This window comes from Tribolium castaneum, chromosome 3 (assembly GCF_031307605.1).
Source record: "Tribolium castaneum strain GA2 chromosome 3, icTriCast1.1, whole genome shotgun sequence".
NCBI classification, from domain to species: domain Eukaryota; kingdom Metazoa; phylum Arthropoda; class Insecta; order Coleoptera; family Tenebrionidae; genus Tribolium; species Tribolium castaneum.
The window spans coordinates 14578841-14601884 of NC_087396.1; the positions used below are offsets into that span (position 1 = coordinate 14578841).

Below are 23044 nucleotides of genomic sequence, written 5' to 3' on the forward strand. Positions count from 1 at the left end.
CGGCGCTGGGCTGGCTGTGCCAGTACTCAAACTTTAAATTTGAAACAGATTCCCATTGATCAAAGGCTTTTTGTGCTAATTCTTTCATCTCGTTCGTAGCTAACGAAAAATACCATTTTGTAAATGAAACTCGGAATTCACCCAAAAACTAATTTATTAGCAAATTAGATTCAACAACGACATTGACACTACCACAGTGTCCTTCCAACTAACTAGGCGTTGCCCGTACGCGCCTCACGCGTCATCATTTCCCGCCAACTTCACCAACAGCGCCCCCTTCACTTAACAGTCGGCCACGCTTCCGTGTTCCACGTCCTCGGGGAACCACCGGTGTTTCTAAAACAAGTAATTAACCAATACCATGTATCCGAGCCGTAGTATACATCTACAGCCCGAGTCCCACTTAAGAACTATTTATAAACAACCTGAAAATAATCATAATCGTGTTTCTCACGTTGAGAATGAATCTGAAAATAATCATAATCGTGTTTCTCACGTTGAGAATGAATCTGAAAATAACCATAATCGTGTTTCTCACGTTGAGAATTAATTAAGAACAACAATAAGAACACCAACAACAACAACAATAAGAACACCAACAACAACAACAATAAGAACACCAACACCAACAAGATCAGTAACCTCAAGAATAAGTAGAAGAACAATAACAAGAACAAGAACAATAACAACAACAACAAATCATTAACTCATGAGTTTCAACGTAAAGCGCTTAAAAACAACATTTGGGCCCAAAATCGTGAGTTCACGTTGAACTTCACTCAGCTTCACAGCGAACTCAGTCATTCGTCACTGACATCGCCTATTGTTTCGTCTCCACTCGTCGTGGCGACAACGTAATGTCTCAATTTGTCCACTGAGTGAACACCCTCATATCGTTTTTGGGAACGCGTCGCCCCCGGCATGTCTGTCACGACGTACCTATCGTAGTCGAGCACTTTCTGAATTCGGTACGGTCCCGAATATTTAGGTAACAGCTTCCGACTTTTGCCCTCGTTTGAAGCTCGCGTGGTGCGTACCAACACGAGATCACCTGCATTAAATCTCTTTGGGGCACAGCGTCGCTTGTCATAACGCTCTTTTTGCTTCTGCTGTTCCTTTTCGACACGCTGAGCAACGTCTGCTCGTGTCCGTGGCAAATCACCATCATGAACACCCTCTGTCACCACGTTGGTGAGGATTGAGTCATTAGCATGTCGAGGTGTATACCCCAACAACAATTCGTATGGACTTTTGCCCGTAGTCGAATTCGGCGTAGAATTAATAGCCCAACTAATTCTACTCACAAAGTCATCCCATTTCTCTTCTTCTCTCGAGCTAGCAGCAAGCTGAGATAAAATCGTACGATTTAATCGCTCCACCTGGCCATTAGCCCGTGGTGTGGCAGTCGCGGTTAGTACTAATTTAACGTTTAAATCGGTACAATGTGTCTTAAACTTTTTGCTAGAAAAACAAGCCCCACGATCGGCTATTATACGTTTAGGTACACCAAACATTCCTGTAAGAGAAGCTAAAAATGATAAAACAGGGCCCACCTTAGTATTAGGCACGGCCCTGAGAAAGACAAATTTAGTAAATGCATCGATAATAGCTAAAAGATAAGAATTATGTGATTTGCTCTTTACAAATGGTCCCAAATGATCCATGTGCAATGTGTCAAATGGTTGCGAATTCTTAGGTATGGGATTCAAAAATCCTGGCTGTTTTCCTCCGGCTTCCTTATTGTAGAGACACTCCAAGCAGCTAGAAATATATTTATGAACATACCTCCGCATTGAAGGAAACCAATAAGATTTCGACACAGATGCCAAAGTTTTCTCATTCGATAAATGGCCAATTCCATCGTGGTGTGCTAATAAAATCTGGCGTCTTACCGCTTTTGGTACGACCCATTTTAATCCTGACTCAGTCTGTTTGAATACTCGACCATCTTTTAGTTTATACTCTTTGTGAATGGCACGCTCTTCAGCGTTCGTCGGTGATTTTTCCAATATTTCCTTCAACAATGCGCATCTCGCATCCTTCATTTGAACAGCTAAAATCCAATCATCATCGTTAACATTAATATGCAAGACTTCCACTGAAGGCTCCGAAGGATCTAATACCGGATTTCTACTCAAAGCGTCAACGTGACTCATTTTACTGCCAGGTCTGTATTCTACAGTAAAGTCGAACTCAGAAGTCAACAACCACCATCTCCCAATTCGTGGAATCAAATCTCTCTTGGTAAGGGTTGTTCGTAAAGCATTACAGTCTGTGATCACCTTGAATTGAAGCCCCAACAAGTATACTCGATAATGTTTGAGAGAACAGACCACCGCTAGCGTTTCTAGCTCGTACGAGTGGTACCTTTGTTCCTCTTTGGTCGTCTGTCGGCTGAAAAACATAACTGGACGCAAAGATCCATCACCTTGTCGTTGCAACAGAATGCCACCAATTCCAACTTTAGAAGCGTCAGTGTGTAACTCCGTTTCAGCTTCCGCGTCGTAAATTGCAAGAACTGGTCTGCTCGTCAAGATGTCTTTTAAAGTCTGAAAAGCCCGTTCTTGTACTTCTTCCAAAACAAATGCACTGCCTTTCTTTAGGAGACTCGTCAAACTGTTTGCTATTGTTGCGTAATCTTTCACGTACTTTCGAAAGTACCCACACAAACCTAAGAATTGCCTAAGTTTGTGTACGTCTGTTGGTTTGGGAAAGGCTGTCACCGCTTTGATTTTTGTCTCGCCTGGCTTAATGCCTTCCGCACTGATCTCATGCCCTAAATACTCTATTTGACTTCCAAAGAAGCAATATTTACTCAGCTTTAGAGTCAATCCGAACTGTCGAAGCAATTGAAACACCGTTTGTAAATTGTTAAGACCTGTTTCAAAGTCTTTGGAAGGTATCAGAAGATCATCTATGTAACAAAAAGCGGTCTGAAACCGTAATGGACCCAACACCTTATTCATAGCTCGCTGAAACACTGCCGGAGCGTTAGCTAGACCAAAAGGCATGCGGACAAACTCGTAATGCCCATCAGGCGTAACAAATGCTGTCTTTGGAATCGATTCGGTGGCCATTGGGATCTGATAGTATCCACTCGCGAGATCTAGTGTGGTGAAAAACTTTGCACCGTTTAGTTTATCCAAATGTTCGTCTACTCGTGGTAACGGAAAGCGATCTTTGATTGTTTTCGAATTTAATTGCCGATAGTCAACACACATACGGTATTGCCCATCTTTCTTCCGCACCAACAGTATGGGACTCGAATATGGCGAGTCTGATTCTCGTATGACTCCGCTACCTAACAAGTCATTTACTATATCTCGAACAATTCTTCTTTCGTGATGCGATAACCGATAAGTACGATAAATTACAGGTTTATCATCAGTCAAAGTTAGCTTCATTTCTGCCGCAGTTGTGGCACCTATTTCCACTACATTTCGTGCAAAACAATCTCGAAATTCGTTAACGAGTTGTAACAATTGCTCGAACTGAGCCGGGTCTAGATTCTTATTGACTTGTGTAAGAAGTTCCCACCGTTGAAAACTCTTTACCTCAATCTTCCCCATAGAAAAGACACTCACCGTCGTAGCTGTCCTTTCCTGCTCGCAAGGCTCAGCTCTCGCAACGATTTGCGCCTTTCGATAGACCAGATCTTGGTGCGATAGATTGCGAACGGTCACTAGGCCTCCATCACATGTGACACACCGATGAACAACGTGTTCGAACCCTGGTCTCGGACGTTGACACCCTTCAACGTAATAAGCTCCTTTCCACCCATCGTCTTTTGCCTTGATTCGTATGCAACCAATGGATTGAGGAGGGATCACTGTTTCCTCTTCCGCCCAAAGTGCAACTTTTCGTGTCGGAAGTTGGCCTAGAAATGCTTGGATCGATTCGTTGTTTCCGTCAACTACTCTCACAGATTCCTCATTTGCTATAATCGTATTAGCACCCGCATTCAGGAAGGTCTGTCCCACTATGACAGGCACACGTTGTGCACTGTCTTCGACGATCAAAGCTTTTACGTTTGCCTTGACAAGATCCACTTCTAGCTCTACTTCGACTCCCCCATGCACTTTGGTGATTCCCTGGCCATAACCACGAATCAAATGTAAACTTGGCTGCCACATCAGTCCCAATTCTCCAGCAACACTTTGCTTGACAAGGACCGGTTCAGCTCCTGAGTCAATGTAAGCTCGCGTCGGCTTACCATTGACCTTAATGTCTATGTAATAATTCTTATTATTACTTGCGTCAGCTACACTTGTCGTTAGTGCCTGCTTAGACATGTTTTCTTTTACTACGTTACCACGTTGGCACTCAGCATCCACATGTCCAATGCGACCACATTTCTTGCACTCAATTTTTGGTTTCGGGCACTTTGTCGCAACATGTCCTCGATTACGACAATTGTAACACCGAACTGACGAATACAGTTTTTGTGCTTCGACTCGACTTGGAAGGAACCTCCTCCTTTCCCGAGGCGCCTGCTTTGCGAGCGTATCCCGCTTGTCACCTTCGGATCTCAGAGTCGACAAATACTCAGCGTACAAGCTTTCGGGTGTAACGTAACGCCCTGCTCTAGCCCCATTTCTGAGAGTCACGTCAGTGATTCCATCAATAAGACAGGAGACTGCATTTGTTCCTGTTATGTCACAAGCCTGCAACAGATTTAATTTCCCAAAATAATATTGTGCCCAGGTTTCACCATCTTCCTTCACCCTATTCACTAGCTTACGAAGTGTGGAAGCATAATCGTGGTGATCGGGGAAGGTGGCTTGTAACAAACGTTTCCATTCATCCCAGCTCCGGTCGTATGCTGAGGGATCGAGATTGTCGTACCACTCCTTGGCCAACCCCTTGAGTCGACTTATCATGCCGTAAATCGTTGTACGTTCGTCCCAACCGTTCACGAGAGCCAACTGGTCAATTTTATGCAACCACTTAGTGGTACTAAAATTGGGGTTTCCTGGAGCGAATTCAGGAATCAGGTCACTTTTAATGCCAACTTGTCCTGATGTGTGCTCAAAATTGCGGTTTAGCAAACGTCGATTCAAGTTTTCCACAAGTTGCTCAAGTCTCGCGATTCTAGCGGACTCGGCCGAAACTGGGGGTGAATTTACTGTAGTGGAGACCCCAGGCGCGGACCTTTTCGGCCGTGGCTCATCGTCACTTGAGTCCGAGTCGTCCGAGTCCACATTTCCTCGGTACCTGTGACGCCCCATTGCGAAAATCTCACCAGAAAACTTTTCGCGCCTTTTGAGCCACACCCAAATGAAAATTGACAGCGTGTGGTTGCGTAACTCCTAGAACTCGTCAGAAATCAGAAAAACCAGATAAATTCGGCTAGCACCCGATTGATTTGTTCGATTTCAAGTCGTAAAACACAATTTTGTTACGAATGAAACGGTACAGATTCCCAAAACTTCAATTTTTGGCCCTTGCCTTGGCGACCCACAAATTCCTCACAAAATCACCACAATTCACCACTCTCTATCGGAAACGATTATTTGAGCAATATCCTACCGCTGCTCTGTAAATGAAACTCGGAATTCACCCAAAAACTAATTTATTAGCAAATTAGATTCAACAACGACATTGACACTACCACAGTGTCCTTCCAACTAACTAGGCGTTGCCCGTACGCGCCTCACGCGTCATCATTTCCCGCCAACTTCACCAACAGCGCCCCCTTCACTTAACAATTTAAGATTTGTTTTATTCCATTTTTGATAATGAACTCTATAAGCTGTTGGATTATCTTTATTTCCACATCTCGGCTGTTTAATCAAATCAAGTGTTTCTTGATTTAATGTTCCATCAACAGGTAAACTGTAATATTCTTGAAATCTAATTAATGCTTCATTTATTTCTATTAATGATTCAGCATTGCCAGGTTTTGTAGATACTGACGCGAAATAGCCAAATTGTTCTAAATAACTCTGAATCTTCGATTCATCGTAAGGCTTTGCTGAACTCTCATCTGAAGTTTTTACAGTAGCGAAAAATAGAAAAAGAATAATATAATATTTCATTTAATAGTGTAAATTTCGCTACGCTCATGAGGTCTCGCCCATTCGTCCGAATTTAAACAAAAATCATCAATTACCGTTTAAGTGGGCTTTTTCTAGGTATTTCTCTCTAGGAAAATAGTTAAAATTACTGACAAATTCCTCTTCACGTAAATTTATTTCTTTTTCGTTTATTTTATCAGCCTTATATAAATGCAATAACTGTCGATAAAATTTATAAACCAACTTATATTCTTCAATTCTTTCTGATATTTTTAACCTCTTATCTAAGATTTCTATTACCCCTGCGCCAAGAGATAAACAAACTAGTGGAGGTAGTGCTAACGATGATAATCCCGATACACTAAATAATAATTTACTAATAGATAATCCGATTCCAATTTTATAAAAATATAAGTAACTTTTTCTGTATACATACAAGCGTTTTTGTAGATATGTTTCCATTTATAACATATAGATAATATATTTTTTTTAATTACGTTCATGATGAATCATATTGAAATAGTAGTTTTCTCATTTAAACGACACGGTATCTGTTTAAAAGAATATAATATATCATAAAAATCTTTGCCTCTGTTGACATTAATTATCACATATATACAGTAATGACCACATAAAACAGAAGAATTCATTTGTAGCTGCGTGCTATTCCACGCAATATTTTTTCCACTACTTAGTAAATATTTTTTAATTTTTTCTGGTGGAGATATTCCAAAACTGTCAAAATATAAAATATTTCTTAAATATGGTTTGTTTATGTAACATACCCAGTGTGAGCCATAACAATTAGAGGGTTGAAAATTAATTATACCTGATTCATCTTTTCTAATTTTTTTTGGTAACATGTCAATTGCAAAAACACCTCGAAAATTTCGCGTAGCTTCATGAGGCAAAGCCGGATTCGTCTTCGACTCATTCATAATATTAGATATTTCTATATTACTTAACCCCTTTTTCCTATCAATTTTATTCCTTGTCCATATGCCTTCGTCGTCTTTTTTTTTATACCATCTCCAAAAGCTTTTTGTGCTAATTTAGTACCAGCATAACCAGCAGCACCTAACCCCAATGCTTTGGCTACAGCTAACGCTGCAGGAATTAAAGCAGGTAAAAATCCACCTATCTGTGTTGGAGAAAATTTTATATTACAATATTTTTTCTTCTCTTTTTTACACTTTTTAATTTCATCAATCTGATTTTCTCTTAATTTAATAGTATTATTAGGTCTTTCTGTTAAATCGAATCTTATATTACAATCTATTCTTTTTTCTTTACAACTTTGGAGTTTCTTTATTTGATTGGGTGATAAATATACTCTATAATCATTCATTGTTTTCGGTTCAGTCATCGTCGTCTTCGACCCACTGGCCTTGCCAGTCATTTATTTAAATTAAAAACCCTCTACTTCATTTCCAAGTAAATCTTTTCATCTATAATATTCATATTTGCAATTCTTTGAGATTCAACTACAGCATATATGTAGTAATTAACATTTTGATAATCTTTTAATGTCCAATTAACTTCTAGTTCAGATGATTTTGTTTTACTAAATAAATTTTCATCATTTTCTCTTGTTACATCAAAAGCAACAACTAAATAAAGGTTACAAAAATCTTTATAGCTAACACACGTGCCTTCATCCAAATCTTTTTTATAATTACATGAAAGGAATGCTGCATACAAGCGTTGTAAATCCCTATTATTCACCTGATATTCATAAGTAGGATGTTGGGTACCATTGATTTTAATATTTATTCTTTCTAAATTCATATTATCAAAAATCATCAGTGACTTGGTAAAATTATCGTTTCGTTCGGCTCTAGAAAACACTATAAAAACTCTAGATATTTTATTTTGATTATTTACAACGCGCCAGTTTCCACTTCCAGAAGACCACAAATTACTACGGTAACAGTTAAGCGCATTCCATCCACAAAGAAAGTTAGATTTGCTAACTAATAATGAAGATAACATTTTTTCAGTTTCTAATGAGGGCTTAACTATTGGGATCCACAAACTAATATCAGATATTTCATAATCATAATTTCCATCAACTTTAGCGTGTAATATATTTTTTACCCTATTTTTACGTAATTCGATACGAATTTTTCCATTCAAAACTTTGTTACAGTCTCGTACAAACCGGAAAATTTTAGATAAAGGTATAAATTTTGTAATAGTTTTTTCATCTTTTGTTAACAACCATCTCTCTAAATATCCTTTATTGGATGCAGAATTATTTGTGATTTTTGAAATAATAGTTTTTATATCAACGTCTAAATCTTTAAATTTTACCGATTTATCTTGCGCCTCATATTTGTATTGAGACGTATCTGCTGAATCTGCTGTGTCTGGATACCAACACAATTGTGATGCTGAAGTATCAGAAACGTCTCCAGAAAATTCAATCAGATTTGAAATTAACGTAGCAACGCCAACATAATTTGTTTCTTCTATTAATACCTCTTCATAGAATAGCCTCACATAGTCAAAATCATTTATCCCATTATTTGATATAGTTGCATAATTATTTGGATTGTTTTTAATTTTAGATTTGACAAAAATATAAGCACCTGATAAATGTTTCCATCCACTTATATTAGTTTCGAGCGTATACTGTTCAAGTTCTTTCACATTGATATTACTTTCTCTTATTTCATTGTAAGTATAACTTTTTGTTGATTCATCGGTTACAGGCATTTCATCAATACGCCATAAATTGTCTACAACGTTTTCCATTTATTTAAATAAATAATGTGATTAATTAATAGATTAATATCCAAATGGTATTGTATCAAAGGTTTCTAGAATAACTCTCTTGTCATAAACAAAACCAAATTCTTTTGTTTCGATTTTATTTAAGAGTTCCTTAGTTTTAGTATCTCTGGTAATTCGATTATATTGTGTACTGATTTTTTTGTCTTCGGCTTCGCCTCCGGAATCTTTCGATTCCCTCGGGAACCTTTGGTGACCTCTGGACTGGCTTCGCCAGGCTTTCTTTTCTAAAATATTATTTATACTTTCGGAATTAATCTTTTTGGACGTTTCATAATTTAACGTAAATCCTTTTATTTTACAAACAACTTTACCTGTGTTTGTTTTATAACAATAACTTTTAGGACCTGTTGATAACCAGTCAACAATCCATACATCCTTACCTAATTCGTCTGTCCAATCTCCCAATAGACAGCCTGTTTTAACAGTGTTTTTTCCATCATCTATATATACAATACTATCTGTATCATAATATGCTACGCTTTTTCCTAATTTATCTAACATTTCGTACAATCTTAGTCTAGCATTTGCAGTTGTAAAAGCAGCTATAAATATATTGGTATTGAAATCATTTTCTATATAGTGATCTTTTTTTTTACGAGTATAATCAATTTGTAACATATTTTCATTTATATCGATTATATGTATATTATCAAGGCTGCCATCTAATAAAATTTCATAAAATCTTTTATCATCTGTAACATATTCTGTTACACCCATATTTTGTCTTTGCCCAAATTTACCCCATAAGGAATTTAAGCATATTTTCGCAACAGCTCTCTTTCCAGGATTATTTTCTATTTTACCCAATTCAATACCTAGAATTTCTTTTACAGCTTTTCTATATTCTTCTTCTGATTCAAAATCATCCTGCCAAGGGCTTGTTTCTAATTTAATTTTCATAAACGCTTTCACATATCCTTTGAATAAATTTGATGATTTTTCGTAAAAATGCCAAACCTCATTAATAGTTATTATTTTGTACCCCTTTTCAATTGCTTTTTTTACTTCGTTGGTACACCAGGTTCCTCTGATAATTCTTTGAGATTCTGTATGAGAACATTTATCTTTTTGATTATTTAATTTTGCACACAATTGACATAATGGAAATGTTAGCTTTTCATCACCAGATTTGTTTTTATTTTTAACAGGTAAAACGGGGTGATACAAACCTTTTGGTGGTAAAATTGCACATTTTATTAATCCATACCATTCAGGATCATACGTACGAGGTTTGAATATTTTAGTAGGATGTCCAATTGGATAATCATCGTAACATTGTACTGTTGGATATAAACTGCAAATATCTATATATTTCAATTTCTTTCTTTTAACGCGCAATTTTGTTGCATTCGTTCTTCCACCAAAGAATGCGTTTCTAGGATTAAGTTCTTCCAATTCCTTAATTTCTTCTTCAATTTGTTTCATTTCTTTCTTATATTCTTTTGACTTTGTCCACTCACATTCCCACATTTCTATTAAGTTATAACCACCTTTTTTTATTTGCTCGCTTCTTTCTATTGTTTTCTCATAAAGATCTTCCATAGTTGTTTTATTCTTATTATTAAGAAAATCTGAACTATAACATTTTGTACAACCGTGCCAAAAACAACCGTGATATTGGTAAACAGTATTGGATTTTTCATCAAACCCGTCAACTTTTGATCCACATATTTTCACTTCACCATTGTTCAATGCGTGTTTTATATTTGGATTATGAAAACTATTTAACCATGAAATTGATTGTTGAGAATATTGATCTTTCAGATTATCAACAACAGCTATTGTATCTTTCTTAATATATTTTGATCTATATATAGCCATACAAACCCCTGCAATTGTAACATATCTAAATGGATCTATGTTAGCTATTTCTAGAAACTGTTTCCTTAATTCAAGACATCCATTTCTTAATATGTCAACATCAGAATTACAATATTCGTAAAGTTCTTTTTTAAAGTCAAACAAATAATTTTCTTTTCTTTTTTGTTTATGCCATTCTAAGAACTCTTCCCTTTCTTTTGGTTTCATAGAATTAACCCCATAGTATTTTGTATCAGGTATTTTTCCAATATAGTTCTGATTTTCTGTAGTATTGAAGAAATGTGGAAAATATCCTTTTTTAAGTTCTTTTAGACCGAATGTTTTAGGGAAATTTTTTAAAGGTCCTTGAACAAAATTACTACTATCAATAATTCTTAAATTAATTGGTTTTATTTCCATTAGCATTATTTTTGATCCGTTATATATACAGAAAGGTTTGATACCATTTTCAACGCAATATTTCAGAATAAAGTAAGAATCATAACCTTTAGAATAATGAGCAATAGCTGTACATCCTTTATCACCTCTAGAAATTAACCATTTACAGAAATCTTCGTTAGTCTTAAAAGAATTAACATTTCCGCTAAAATCGTGAGATATAACTAAATTAGCGATGTGTTTGCCTGTTTCTTGCATCGCTTCATAATCAAAGAATAAATATTTTTCTGTATAAGAACATTTAGTTGTATGATTTTTAGAACGACAAATAACACATTTAAACGGTTTCGTATCATTCAGTGGTTTTTTATTAAGATTTTTGCAATTACAGCATTGATAAATGTGATATTTTATTCTTTCGGTTGTTTTATCAGGATGTTCATCAGGATGTTCATCAGGATGTTTGTTTGTTTCATCAGGATATTTGTTTGTTTTATCAGGACGTTTGTCCATTTTTTTAAATCTAATATCATGAGTTTTATATGTAAATCCTGCTTTATTTTTCACATCTATCAAACCATTATAAGTCATAACTAAATCATATTCTAACATATAGCCTATTAGTTCGTCACCCCTTTTAGCTAATCTATCTGGTAAAATCAACTTAAATTTATTATTCAATGTAACTACAGCTTTTTCTTTACCGTCTTTAGTAAAAAGTTGCAAATCTGTTATGGAATATCCAGAACCCTTTTCCAAGTCTTTAAGTAATAATGTTTCTTTTATATCAGGAAAAGCCCATTTCGTGGACGCTTCGCATGTTACAGTACAACCTTTTCTATCACAATTTTGGCAACCTTTTACTTTATATTTATTATCACCGTCTTTCATTATTGTCTCACATATTCCGCCTTTTTGTCGTATCCATTGCATATAACATTTATGTTTTAATATTTCAACTTCTTTATAACAATTTCGACATTTTTCCCATCCACATTTATGTTCTTTACCTCCCTCTTCTATGAGTTTGTTACCTTTTTCAATCATTTCTCTACCCTTGTTATTATCTCCTTCTTCAATCATTTTATTTCCTTGTTCAATCATTTTTTTACCTTCGTCAACCATTTTATCACCTCTTTTGAGTATTTTATTACAATTTAAGCATTTGTAAAATCTTTCACAAACTTCTGAATGATTTTCTAAACATTCTTGATTAAAACAGTATCTATTGCAGTTTTCACAATATATTCTTTGTTTAGAGTCTTCTTCGTGTTTGGTAAAACATATTAGGCACGTTTTCTTTACTTTTTTGCATTTATGGTCGTCTTTGATTTGATATGGTTTATCACATTTTTTACAATAATAAGACTGACCGTAGAAACCTGTCATACTATTGATTGTATCGAAATGATTTCCATTTTTATATAAATATACTTTTACATCTTTCTCTTCTCCAGAATAAATTACTTGATTAAAACATTCGGCTGCTACGATTTTTATTTGAATATTTAATAATCTTTCTATATTCGCAATATCATCTAATGTAAAATAATTTCTATTATATTCTCCAAGTTGATTACATAGTTCTTGAGCTAAAGTAGTTTGTAAATTTCTTCCTTTTCTAATATATGTTATATCATTGTCGTTAAATTCTTTACCGAGTATTATATTTGTTTGATAAGTTAGTCCAACAATAACAGCTCTTGGACAACATAAATTATCTTTGTTTTTTATTTGTATTATACTTCTCTTTGTTCGCGAGTCTTCTGCTATATTTATCAATCTTTTCGCATTAGTAGCACCTCTAGGCATATTAACAACTTCGGCATGAAATGTACAACCGTATATATCTAAATCTTGATTTGAAGTTAAGATACTCTGAATTTTGTTTAATAAATTATCAATATCAGAAGTTCTTGATAACCCTGTGGAAATAGGGGACCTAAGATCATTGTGATTAACTACTATATTTAATAAATCTCCTTCTTTGAAATTTGTTTTCTCTTTTACTATTTTAATCATTTCATTTAATCCCTCTCTAATGACAGTAATTTTTTTCATAATTAAGCCTGAAAGATCAGGCTCGGATGATTCTTCATCTTCGGCTTTCAATAATATAACTTTATAGTAAACTTTATGTTTCCTCCATCTTTTGGTGTATTCAGCATTTGTTTCTATTATTTTAATTTTAGATTTTTTTGAAAACTCTGTAAAATAACTATCTTCAAAAGCGAACGGTTGGTCGTTAATTTTTTGTAATAATTCTGCCTTCTTCATTTTAGAGTAACCTTTGATATTCTTTTCTTTAGCAATTTTTCTTAATTCTTTTATAGTCAAAGAAGTATTCTGAGTCGATTCGTTTTTTGACATGGTTTCCTCTAAAATTTCCTCTAATTTTGGTGATCCGATTTCGTTGAGAACAGTATTTAAATTCGCTTCGCTCATGAGAGCATTATCTGAAATTTGATTCACTAGATCTGTTTTTTTACTATTTTGCTTTATCTTTAGGTCTAATTTTTCAGCAATTGATTTTAATTTTTTAATATTGAGTCTATTTAATTTATTAAACCAATCGCCAGCATTGAGCTCTTCTTTTAGAATTAATTTTATAAGATCTAATTTAGTCTTTGAGTTATATTGCGAATAGTTTTTTAACCCCATCTTTTTTGCGATGGTTTTTATTTTTTTTAAACTTAGTTTATTTAGCACAATCTCATTATTTGATTGTGGTGTTAAAAAATATTTATCCATCGAGGACGACTCATGTGTCAAAGGTGAACTCTTATCTGAACTCTGAATCTTTGATTCATCGTGAGACTTCGTCGAACTCGATGACGAATTGCCTTCACTAATTTGTTCAATTATGTCACCCACTTTTTTTAAATCACCTTTAGTAAGTTTTATAATTTCCTCAAGTGTCATTTTACGAAGCTCATCTTTCGAGAGCTCCATTTATAAGAAAAATTTTTTTGCAAAACATTTTTCAGCCTTCTTAAACATCATATTCAATGATTATAATATGTTAGCAAGAGATGTTTTGGATAGTATTGCGCTCCTACTAATTTACCGCAGTTACATAATATTTTTTTACCTCTATAACGTTTATTCCAACATATGTTACAAAAAGTTGAATAACCATCTTTGCTTTTTTTATTTTGATAAAAATTCTCCAAATCTTTTAGAATATTGCAGTTCTTACAAACTTTTTTATCCATTTATTAGAAAGATATTATTTCAATAATTCTTATAATAATGTTAATTGCATTTCTTCTTCGTATATCCCCTCTTTAATTTTTTCGCCGTTAAGATCAGAAACAAAATAAATCCAAACATTATATACGCGTTTTTCTACAACTGTGAATATTTCTTCAGTCCAGTTTGTTTTTAATTTGTTACGAAAAATATCAACCATATTAGACAATCTAATTCTATCACCAACTTCAAATTTTGGTTTTTTATTTGTTAATGTAATCATATATACGGTTTCTAATAACTGTCTTTCATTTCCTTTATTAACATTTTTTGGCTTCATTTTAATCGTAGAGTGATAAGAATTGTTATAAGATTTTATAATTTTTGGTAGTGAGGAAAGCCAATTAAAACTCCTTGGCGGAGCCAACTCGTGAGCCTTCGGCGAACTGTCATACAATATTGGCTTGAATTTATTTCCTAAAGTACGGTTGAACCTCTCAACAAAGAAAGCTTTATTTTTTGTTCCAGTACTATAAAGATTGATATTGTACTTATTTAAAACGATTCTCATATCTTTATTATAAAACTCTTTTCCTCTATCAGCATGTAAATTTTTCGGTGGATTGTGTTTATCTTTAATCGCTTGTTGTATGATTTTTAAAAACGCGTTAGCTACTTCTAATCCTGATTTAGTTTTTAAAGGTTCTACCCATACAAATTTAGAAAAGGTGTCTTCAGCGACTAGAATATAGATAAAACCGTTATTGATCTTTTTAAATTTATTAAAATCATTCGGCTCCGGAATCTTTTGATTCCCTCGTGAACCTGTTCTTAAAGAATAGCTTGGATCTTCTGCTTTTCCTTTTGGTCTATAAAAAACATAAATATCTATTTGCCAAGTATCGTCAATACCTTTGTGTTGAAAGCGACGTGTTGGATATTTTTTCCTAGCGGATTTAAATAGTTCAAAAATTAAAATATCTTCTGGTGATTTAGAAAAATTATTTTTCTCTGATTGACAAATTCTGCAAGTAGATATTCTTCTCCTTTTTACAAACTTTGGTTCACCAATACTTTTAGTTTGTTTTTTACATTTTTTGCAATAATCCATTTAGTTACCATAATTTTGTCAGAACGGGGTTTTAAAAAACAATGAATACTATTAACAATTGATAATTTAGATTTAAAGAAAGCGGACTAGTGTTTCGCATCGCCTGCGTCGGAATCAACAAACACAATCTCATGAATTGATCTATTATTTGTAATTTCCTTCTTACCTTTATAAATCATATTTAACGAATCTGGATAATAAAAATTGACGGACATATTTTTAAATCTATCTGGTAAAATTACTTTAATCTTATTATTCAAAATAACACCTAATTTACTTCCATATTGTGTATTAACATTTTCGAAATTTGTCACTGAATAGGGTGTATTAATTTCCAAGTCAACAAGTTTTTTATATTCTAAAGAATATCCACAACTGTTTAGTTTGTTTTTTAAGTCACTCATTTATATATTAAAAAAATCTTCATAATTTTATACCGAAAACTTAACTAACATATAAAAAAAAATTGGAGTACTTAATAGATAAGGTTTTTTATCATTGAAACGACCAAGATGTTCTTCAGTGTTTACCTTTTCTTTTTTTATTCTAAAAGATAGAAGATCAGATTCTCTAACAATAAAGGGTTTTGAAAGATCTATTGTTCCTTTATTACTACTAATATCCAAATCTTTCAAATTAGCCGTTGAGTAGAATTTTATAACTTCCACATTCATTGGTATTCTAAGAAATAGTTCACCATCAAAAGAAAAGTCAAGCAAAGTAACAACCTTTAGTCCATGAACTTCTTTAATAAAACTAATTTTTCCTACAAATTGTAAAAAAGAATAATGAATTTTTTTCATGAATTCAGTTTCCAAATTGATTAACCTTTCTCCGTAAATATCTAGTTGTTTTTTATTGACAACATCATACTTATCAATTGCATCAGCAGTTTTAACTAATCTTCTATTACCAATATCAATATATCGTTTTTCTTTTTTGATCATATTATTCAGTTCAGGTTTAACAATTTTTAAAATACTTTCTGAATCATCTTTTCTAATCATATTACTGAGTTCCGGCTTAACAATTTTTAAAACGCTTTCTGAATCATCTTTTTTGATCATATTACTGAGTTCAGGTTTAACGATTTTTAAAATACTTTGAGAATCATCTTTTCTAATCATATTACTGACTTCCGGCTTAACAATTTTTAAATCGCTTTCTGAATCATCTTTTTTGATCATATTACTGAGTTCAGGTTTAACGATTTTTAAAATACTCTCTGAATCATCTTTTCTGATCATATTACTGAGTTCCGGCTTAACAATTTTTAAAACGCTTTCTGAATCATCTTTTTTGATCATGTTACTGAGTTCAGGTTTAACCATTTTTAAAACGGTTTCTGAATCATCTTTTTTGATCATATTATCGTTTGCTGACGCTAAATATTGTAAATTAACAGCATCGCCAGGATTTTCTGGTTGTTTTACATTAACTAATTTGTGTCCTGTGATATCATAATCGCCATTTTCTGTTAAATTAAACCCTATACCAGGTGGTCCTCTTGTTGATTTTCCACCTTTTTGTCTATTTTTTCTAAGAACGTATTCAGCATGCGAAGCACTAGTCAAAGACGATGTCATCGCCTTTGGACTGGTCCTGCCAGTCATTTATTGGTGTAAAATTCTTTCTATATTTTATTTCAGGATTTTTGAAATCAATAGTTAAGCAATCAAAATTATTAATGTTATTTTCATAGTATTCCTTGACTTTCTTATCCAATCCTTTTTCTCTAAATATCAAACTTATATCATTACCATCACATGATGGAAATATTGAAAGATAATTACATTGTAAACGAATTGATTTTGGTACTCTATACCAATCCTGCGTTATATAGATCATCGAAGCATTCATTTTTCTTCCACGTATAGCTAAATCTATCAATTTTTTTTGATCTTTTTCAGTTACAAAATCATCAACAACAATCAAGTTTTGTTTATCTCTATCCAGTTCGTCTACATGGACTATGTCTTCTATATCTGATGAAAAGTGTGATTCAATTATCGGTTCTTCAGGTCGAATAATTTTTTCATCATCAAACACATTTTGTAATAACTGATAATAAGGTTCTTCTAAATCCTTTGCATACAAATAAAAAGTATCAAAAAATAAATATTTTAATAGATTGACAACAGTATTTGTTTTACCAGAACCGCTTCGTCCTATAATTATTAATATAAAAGGCCATTTTGGAGCTAATTTATTAATGTTGTAATGTTCTTTTTCATCGGTTTTAATAAAATGAATAGGCAAAGACGTATTCATCGTCGTCTTCGACACTGGACTGGCCTTGCCAGTCATTTATGTAACACAAATAACCGCGATAGCGGGCAAATTGATTCCCTTGTGAACCGTCTTTGACTTGTGCTCCGCACCCAAACAGTATAAGATCTTTAATTCGAAAACAACTGCAGAAGAGCCATTATGGGCGTGTTGGTAAGATGTTTGCTTTCACTCCAAGGGGTCCCGGGTTCGAACCCCCGCGGATCCAACTTTTTTTTAAATTTCGTAATATTGCGCAGTTTGATGTATTATTGTAGCTGATTAGACATTATAATGGACACGACATAAATAGCTCAGATAGTAAAGAGTTAGACAGATAATAAAAGGTTTTGAGTTCGATTCCCATCGCCGCTTTTTTAATTGAGAATGCAGTTGTTCTTAAATCTGAACTGGTGAGATCTCGAGTGGCCATAGAGATTGAGGACCCACGAAGATTGACGAGCAACTGAGTGCTGCCAAATATTCTCAAAATATTTCTCGGTTTTGGGACTCTTCCATCTATTCATGACTTACAGTAATATCGAACAACAATGACCTGTCCTGTTGATTCAGGACTGATGGTCGTGCCGATGATTCTCCTCGATAGACACATACCTATAAACGGTATAAGCTGTCGTGAAAGAGGAGATGCTGTAAGAATAGATCGGATTGTAGTCGGAATGAAAACGGGGAATGTTTTGCACTTATTTTCGCTAGCGCTCATATTCGGCTATGCCTTCATGATGAATCTTCTTTTCACTTTATATAAATGACTAACGCTAATAGTAAAAGTGAAATAATTGACGCTATTTTAAAAAATCGTGAAATAATTAAAAATAGGATTCATTTAAAACAATTTAAAGAACATTTAACGAAGGAAGAAATTAAAAAACTACAAAAACCTATAACTGACAAACTTGATAATATTACTGAATTTACACAACAAATTCTTATGAGCGAAGCGAATCCAAAAAATGTTTTAGCAATTGAGGAAAAGGTTCCCCAGGCCGAATCGAAAGATTCCGGAGGCGATGATGTAAACGAATCGGATCATTTATTACCATTACCAAAATCACCTTCCTCCATAAGTTTAGATCCTAATAAAGATTTAAATTTTGATATTATTGAAAAACAATTTAAATTTGAAAAACCTTCACATTTATTATCGTTAGACATTAGAAGTCGAAATGCAAAAATTGATACGACGATACCCGAAATATCAACTAAATTGAAATCATTAAATGCGCACCTTACAAACGCAAAGAAATCACAAGAACAAGAAAAAATTGATAATTTACAATATGTGTATTCACAGTTGAAAAAATATAAAAGTGTTTTAGAAGATATTCGAAAAATTCCCTTCTATGAGAAGCAAACAGGAAGCGGCCAGATTCGACCTTCGGTCTTCAGCAGGCCATGCCTGATTTTTTCAGATCCGAATGAAATGGTAGAACGTCTTGATCTATTAATTGCGTCAAAAAATGCGGGAAATGATTCAATCGAGGTATATAATGAATGCGTAGAAATACTTGATAAATTGTTAAACCTGAAACTCATAAAAAAATCAGATCACAAAAAGATATTCTCTACGCTGCATGCGGAGCACTAGTCCACTTCGGTTTCGCCTCCGGAATTCCCTCGGGAACTTTTGCCAGGCTTTTTTAAACTGAATAAATGAGCCTAATACACATTAGATCTAAAGAAAATGATTTTGAAATAAGTTATTCTGAAAACCCTATTAATTTATCTGGATTAAAAGGTGAAATTGCTTTAAAGACAGCAAGTCTCTGGTATAGTTGGGATAACATTACCGAAGAGTATAAAAATAACGAAATAAAATTTAGGCGAAGCCCTCATGAGCGAAGCGAATACAAGTCTGGTAAAAAGGCTCCGCAGACCGAACTCAAAAATAACGAAATCAAGAAAGACAGGCAAGGCGTGTCCAGAGTCGATAGAAATGAATCGGAGTGGAAAATATTAAAGTTACCAAACGGTTTGTACGATGAAAATGAATTAAATAATTATATCCAAGAATATTTTGGAACGTTTGAAACACCCCCGTTTAATTTTGATGTAAATTATGCAACTAATCGTTTTATGCTAATTATACGCGACAAAGACTATGAAATTGACTTTTCCCACGGTAAGATACATGAGCTTTTAGGATTTGATAAAAAAATATATAAAGAAGGAATAAACTATGCAACAAAAATTGGTAACATCACCAAAGATATTGATCAAATCTTGATTCACTGCTCCCTAGTTTCATCTAGTTATCAAAATAATCTCAAAAGTGATGTTATATACGCTTTTACCCCAAATATTTCACCTAGATCTTTAATTAATATTGAACCGACGCATCCGAAATATTTACCAATTAATCGTACGGATTATATATTTAATATTCGCATTTCTGTTACAAATCAGCTAAATCAATTGATAAATTTTAATGGAGAGTGTTTAAATTTTGTTCTAGATATTCAGTAATTGTCATTGCTATTCTTTCCTGTAGAATAAATGGTACTTGTTGTTCATAGAAAACAATTATTTCCTAAACAATATGGGTTTGGTCTTAAATATCACAGAGATATTAGAGGTGGAAATATTTTTCAATCTATAAAAAAATTTGCTATACCAGCATTGGGTTTTTTATATCGCAATATATTAAAACCTTTTTGGAAAAATAATAAAGAAGATATCATTCAAGGTGTAACTTCAGGGCTTAAAAATATAGCGTCTACATACGTAAAATCACCGCCCTTTTCTACTTATAAAGAAGAAATTATAAATCCTATTCTAAACAAAATGAAAGAAAAATCGTGGAATGAACATTTACGAGGCGACGGATTAAAAAAGGGGAAAGCTAATCGATTAACTAAAAAATCAAAGGATATCATTAAAAATCTGTTGAATGCTGATGAAATTGATTAAAAACTTGTGATGTCCTTATATCGTCTTAAATTCAGTGACGGATGGGCATCCGTCACTGAAATCCCATGAAAGCTCATAATATTTTTTATTTTTTTAACTACCTTGAAAATCGGGTTATTTTTTTATTTTTTTAACTACCTGGAAAATCGGGGTGTTTTTATGATTTTTGTGCTTTTCTGATTACCCTTGAAAATCGGGGTAATTTGCTTAATATTATTACTTTTTTCACAATTACCCTTGAAAATCAGGGTGTGTCCTATAGGGGCCCTCTTACTACTAATAATAATAATAACAATAACAATAATAATAATAATAATAATAATAATTTTATCCCAGTGGCGTATCGTAGAATTTTAACTGAATTTCAAACACTAAATTTCTTATTAAAAAACAAATCCTACTTTGCTTATTACACAACTAATTTATACAGCGTTGGGCAAAAGTATGGAACCAAGCGTTTTGTGCCTAAACTATGTATGTACCTTACGAAATAACTAATCAGTTTGAGTAGATGATCAACTACAAATGTGATCATATTTCAAGAGTTATTAAAAAAAAAATTCTACATGGCTGTAGTAGGGTACAGCAATTTTTTTGGTTTAAGATTATGCTCTAAAATTAATTTTTGCTTTAATAAAATTAATTTTAAACCAATGTTTTTTTTTAATAAATTATTAAAGTTACGTGCCGAGCTTATTACGAAGGTTTTACGAAGGAACTTGTCCGAAGTGCTTAGATGCTTTTAATCCATAGATGCTTTTAATCCAAAAATTTGATTCGTCAAATTTTTCGCAAATACCGAGTGAGTTTTAATGATTGAGGCAAAAAAATCTATTGGCAATCTTGGGTTATTGCCGTTATTGGCCTCCCTGCTAGCTTGTTATATGGAGCTGTTTCACCCGACGGCCAAGTCAGCGTTCGTAGGTCGGAAGTGAATGACAATTGAGTATAAAATTTTGTCAAATAAAATTAATAGTCAAGGTTGCCACATTAAGTTTTCAAATTTCTCACTAGCGTGACTATAAAAATCACAATCATTAATAGTCGCCTGGCACAAATTCGAAAAATCTTCGTAATAAGTTTGGGAAGCAATTTTAATAATTTATTTGAAAAGAAACACTGAGTTAAAATTGATTTTATTAAAATAGAAGTTATTTTTAGAGCATAATCTTTTACCAAAAAAATCGCCGTGGTAAGGTGCCTTTAAAAAAAAATCAGTAACTCGTAAACCTAAAGGAATTTTGAAGAAAGTTGAAAAAAATAATTAGTTTTTTTGTGAGATACATAGCTTAGGCACAAAACGCTTGGTTCCATACTTTTGCCTAACTCTGTATAACTTTTCCACGTTAACTTAATTGAAAGTTATCCCAAGAAAATTAATTTCGTTTACATTTTTTATTGACTTTACACATAGTATAATTAAAACACTGTAATCAGGCGTCACGTTTTTAAGCAAAAATTTAACCTTATAGGTTTTCTCCACCAAGTCTTCATGGTTCATATTAGTTACTATTGCATTTGTGTATAAATATTTAATTTATTTGGTCTTGGATTTGTAACTATCAAAAGTGATAAATCATTTATAAAAATAAAAAAAGAATGTGACCCAAAACCCATCCCTGTGGCACACCCAATTCAACAAACGCTGGTTCGGACATACGACCATTCAGAGCAACAACTTGCCTTTTTTCTTGCAGCTTTTGTAACAAAATACCGTGATTCACAGAGTCAAAAACTTTTGTCAAATCATAAAAAAGCCCAACTGTTTGTTGTTTATGATTTAATGAAACATATAACGCAGAAACTGTTGCTTTTAACCAGTTATTGTAGATTTACATTTTCTAAAACCATGCTGACTAGAAGAGATCAAATTTGTACATCCCAAAAACTTTACCAAGCGATTAGAAAATATTCTCTCAATAATTTTATACAAATGTATTGTTAATAAGTGCCTGATAATGTCTGTGTTATAATAGACAAAACGTTGCGTAACAATCGTTGTTTTGATACAAGTTCTCTACCAGTTATTTTCTCAACCTCGGATTAAAATAATTTTTCTATCTTCACTAATACAGGGTGAAATTGAATTCACTAGCTATACATATTAATCGTGAGCACAGTAATAACATGTCTAATTTTTCCCATCTTAGTTGTCTTTAAACGTGGGGCAAACCCCCTTCTGAGATCCCACTATTACGACGCCTATGGCCTACGCAACTATCAGCACAGGTATGAAGACATATCAGTACCCACAAAAAACGAAAACAAATTTCGAGTAACATTTGACCTACCTTACATTAAAAAAAGGTGTCGTGACTATTGCGAAATTCGGGAAATTCGGCATTTGACCACATTTTTGCAGCAAACACTCGCACTAAGTTACACATCGGGATAAATCTTGCGTAACAAAGTTCGCATTATTTTTATCTAGTATCTGGTAGAGTTCTTGTCATCTTCTTATGCATTTGAAGGCCAAAGGTACCGTGAAACGTACGCGAATTAAGAAAATATACGGAGATGTTAACAGAAT

The 23044-nt window shown here is 33.5% G+C and overlaps 2 protein-coding genes across 4 annotated transcripts in view; both read right to left on the reverse strand.

The window, feature by feature from the left end:
* Window positions 1-22826, reverse strand: part of LOC664460 (hemicentin-2) — a 229093-nt gene extending 206267 nt beyond the window's left edge. The window contains exon 1 of the mRNA XM_064355823.1: window positions 22806-22826. The gene's annotated coding sequence lies outside the window, so the exon portion shown is untranslated. The remainder of the gene's footprint in view (window positions 1-22805) is intronic.
* LOC135265650 (uncharacterized) lies at window positions 137-5695 on the reverse strand. Of its 3 annotated transcripts, none has more exons than XM_064355562.1 (2): window positions 3585-5689; window positions 137-336 (listed from the first exon to the last, which is right to left on the reverse strand). In XM_064355562.1, the coding sequence occupies exons 1-2, from the start codon at window positions 5226-5228 to the stop codon at window positions 283-285; spliced, it is 1698 nt and encodes a 565-aa protein (XP_064211632.1). In that variant the 5' UTR covers window positions 5229-5689; the 3' UTR covers window positions 137-282. The 3 variants fall into 3 exon arrangements, with proteins under 3 accessions (XP_064211632.1, XP_064211630.1, XP_064211631.1); XM_064355560.1 differs by having other exon boundaries at window positions 137-2549; window positions 3585-5672; XM_064355561.1 differs by lacking the exon at window positions 137-336 and adding an exon at window positions 2087-2272 and having other exon boundaries at window positions 2334-5695.
* Window positions 22827-23044: the final 218 nt, after the last annotated feature.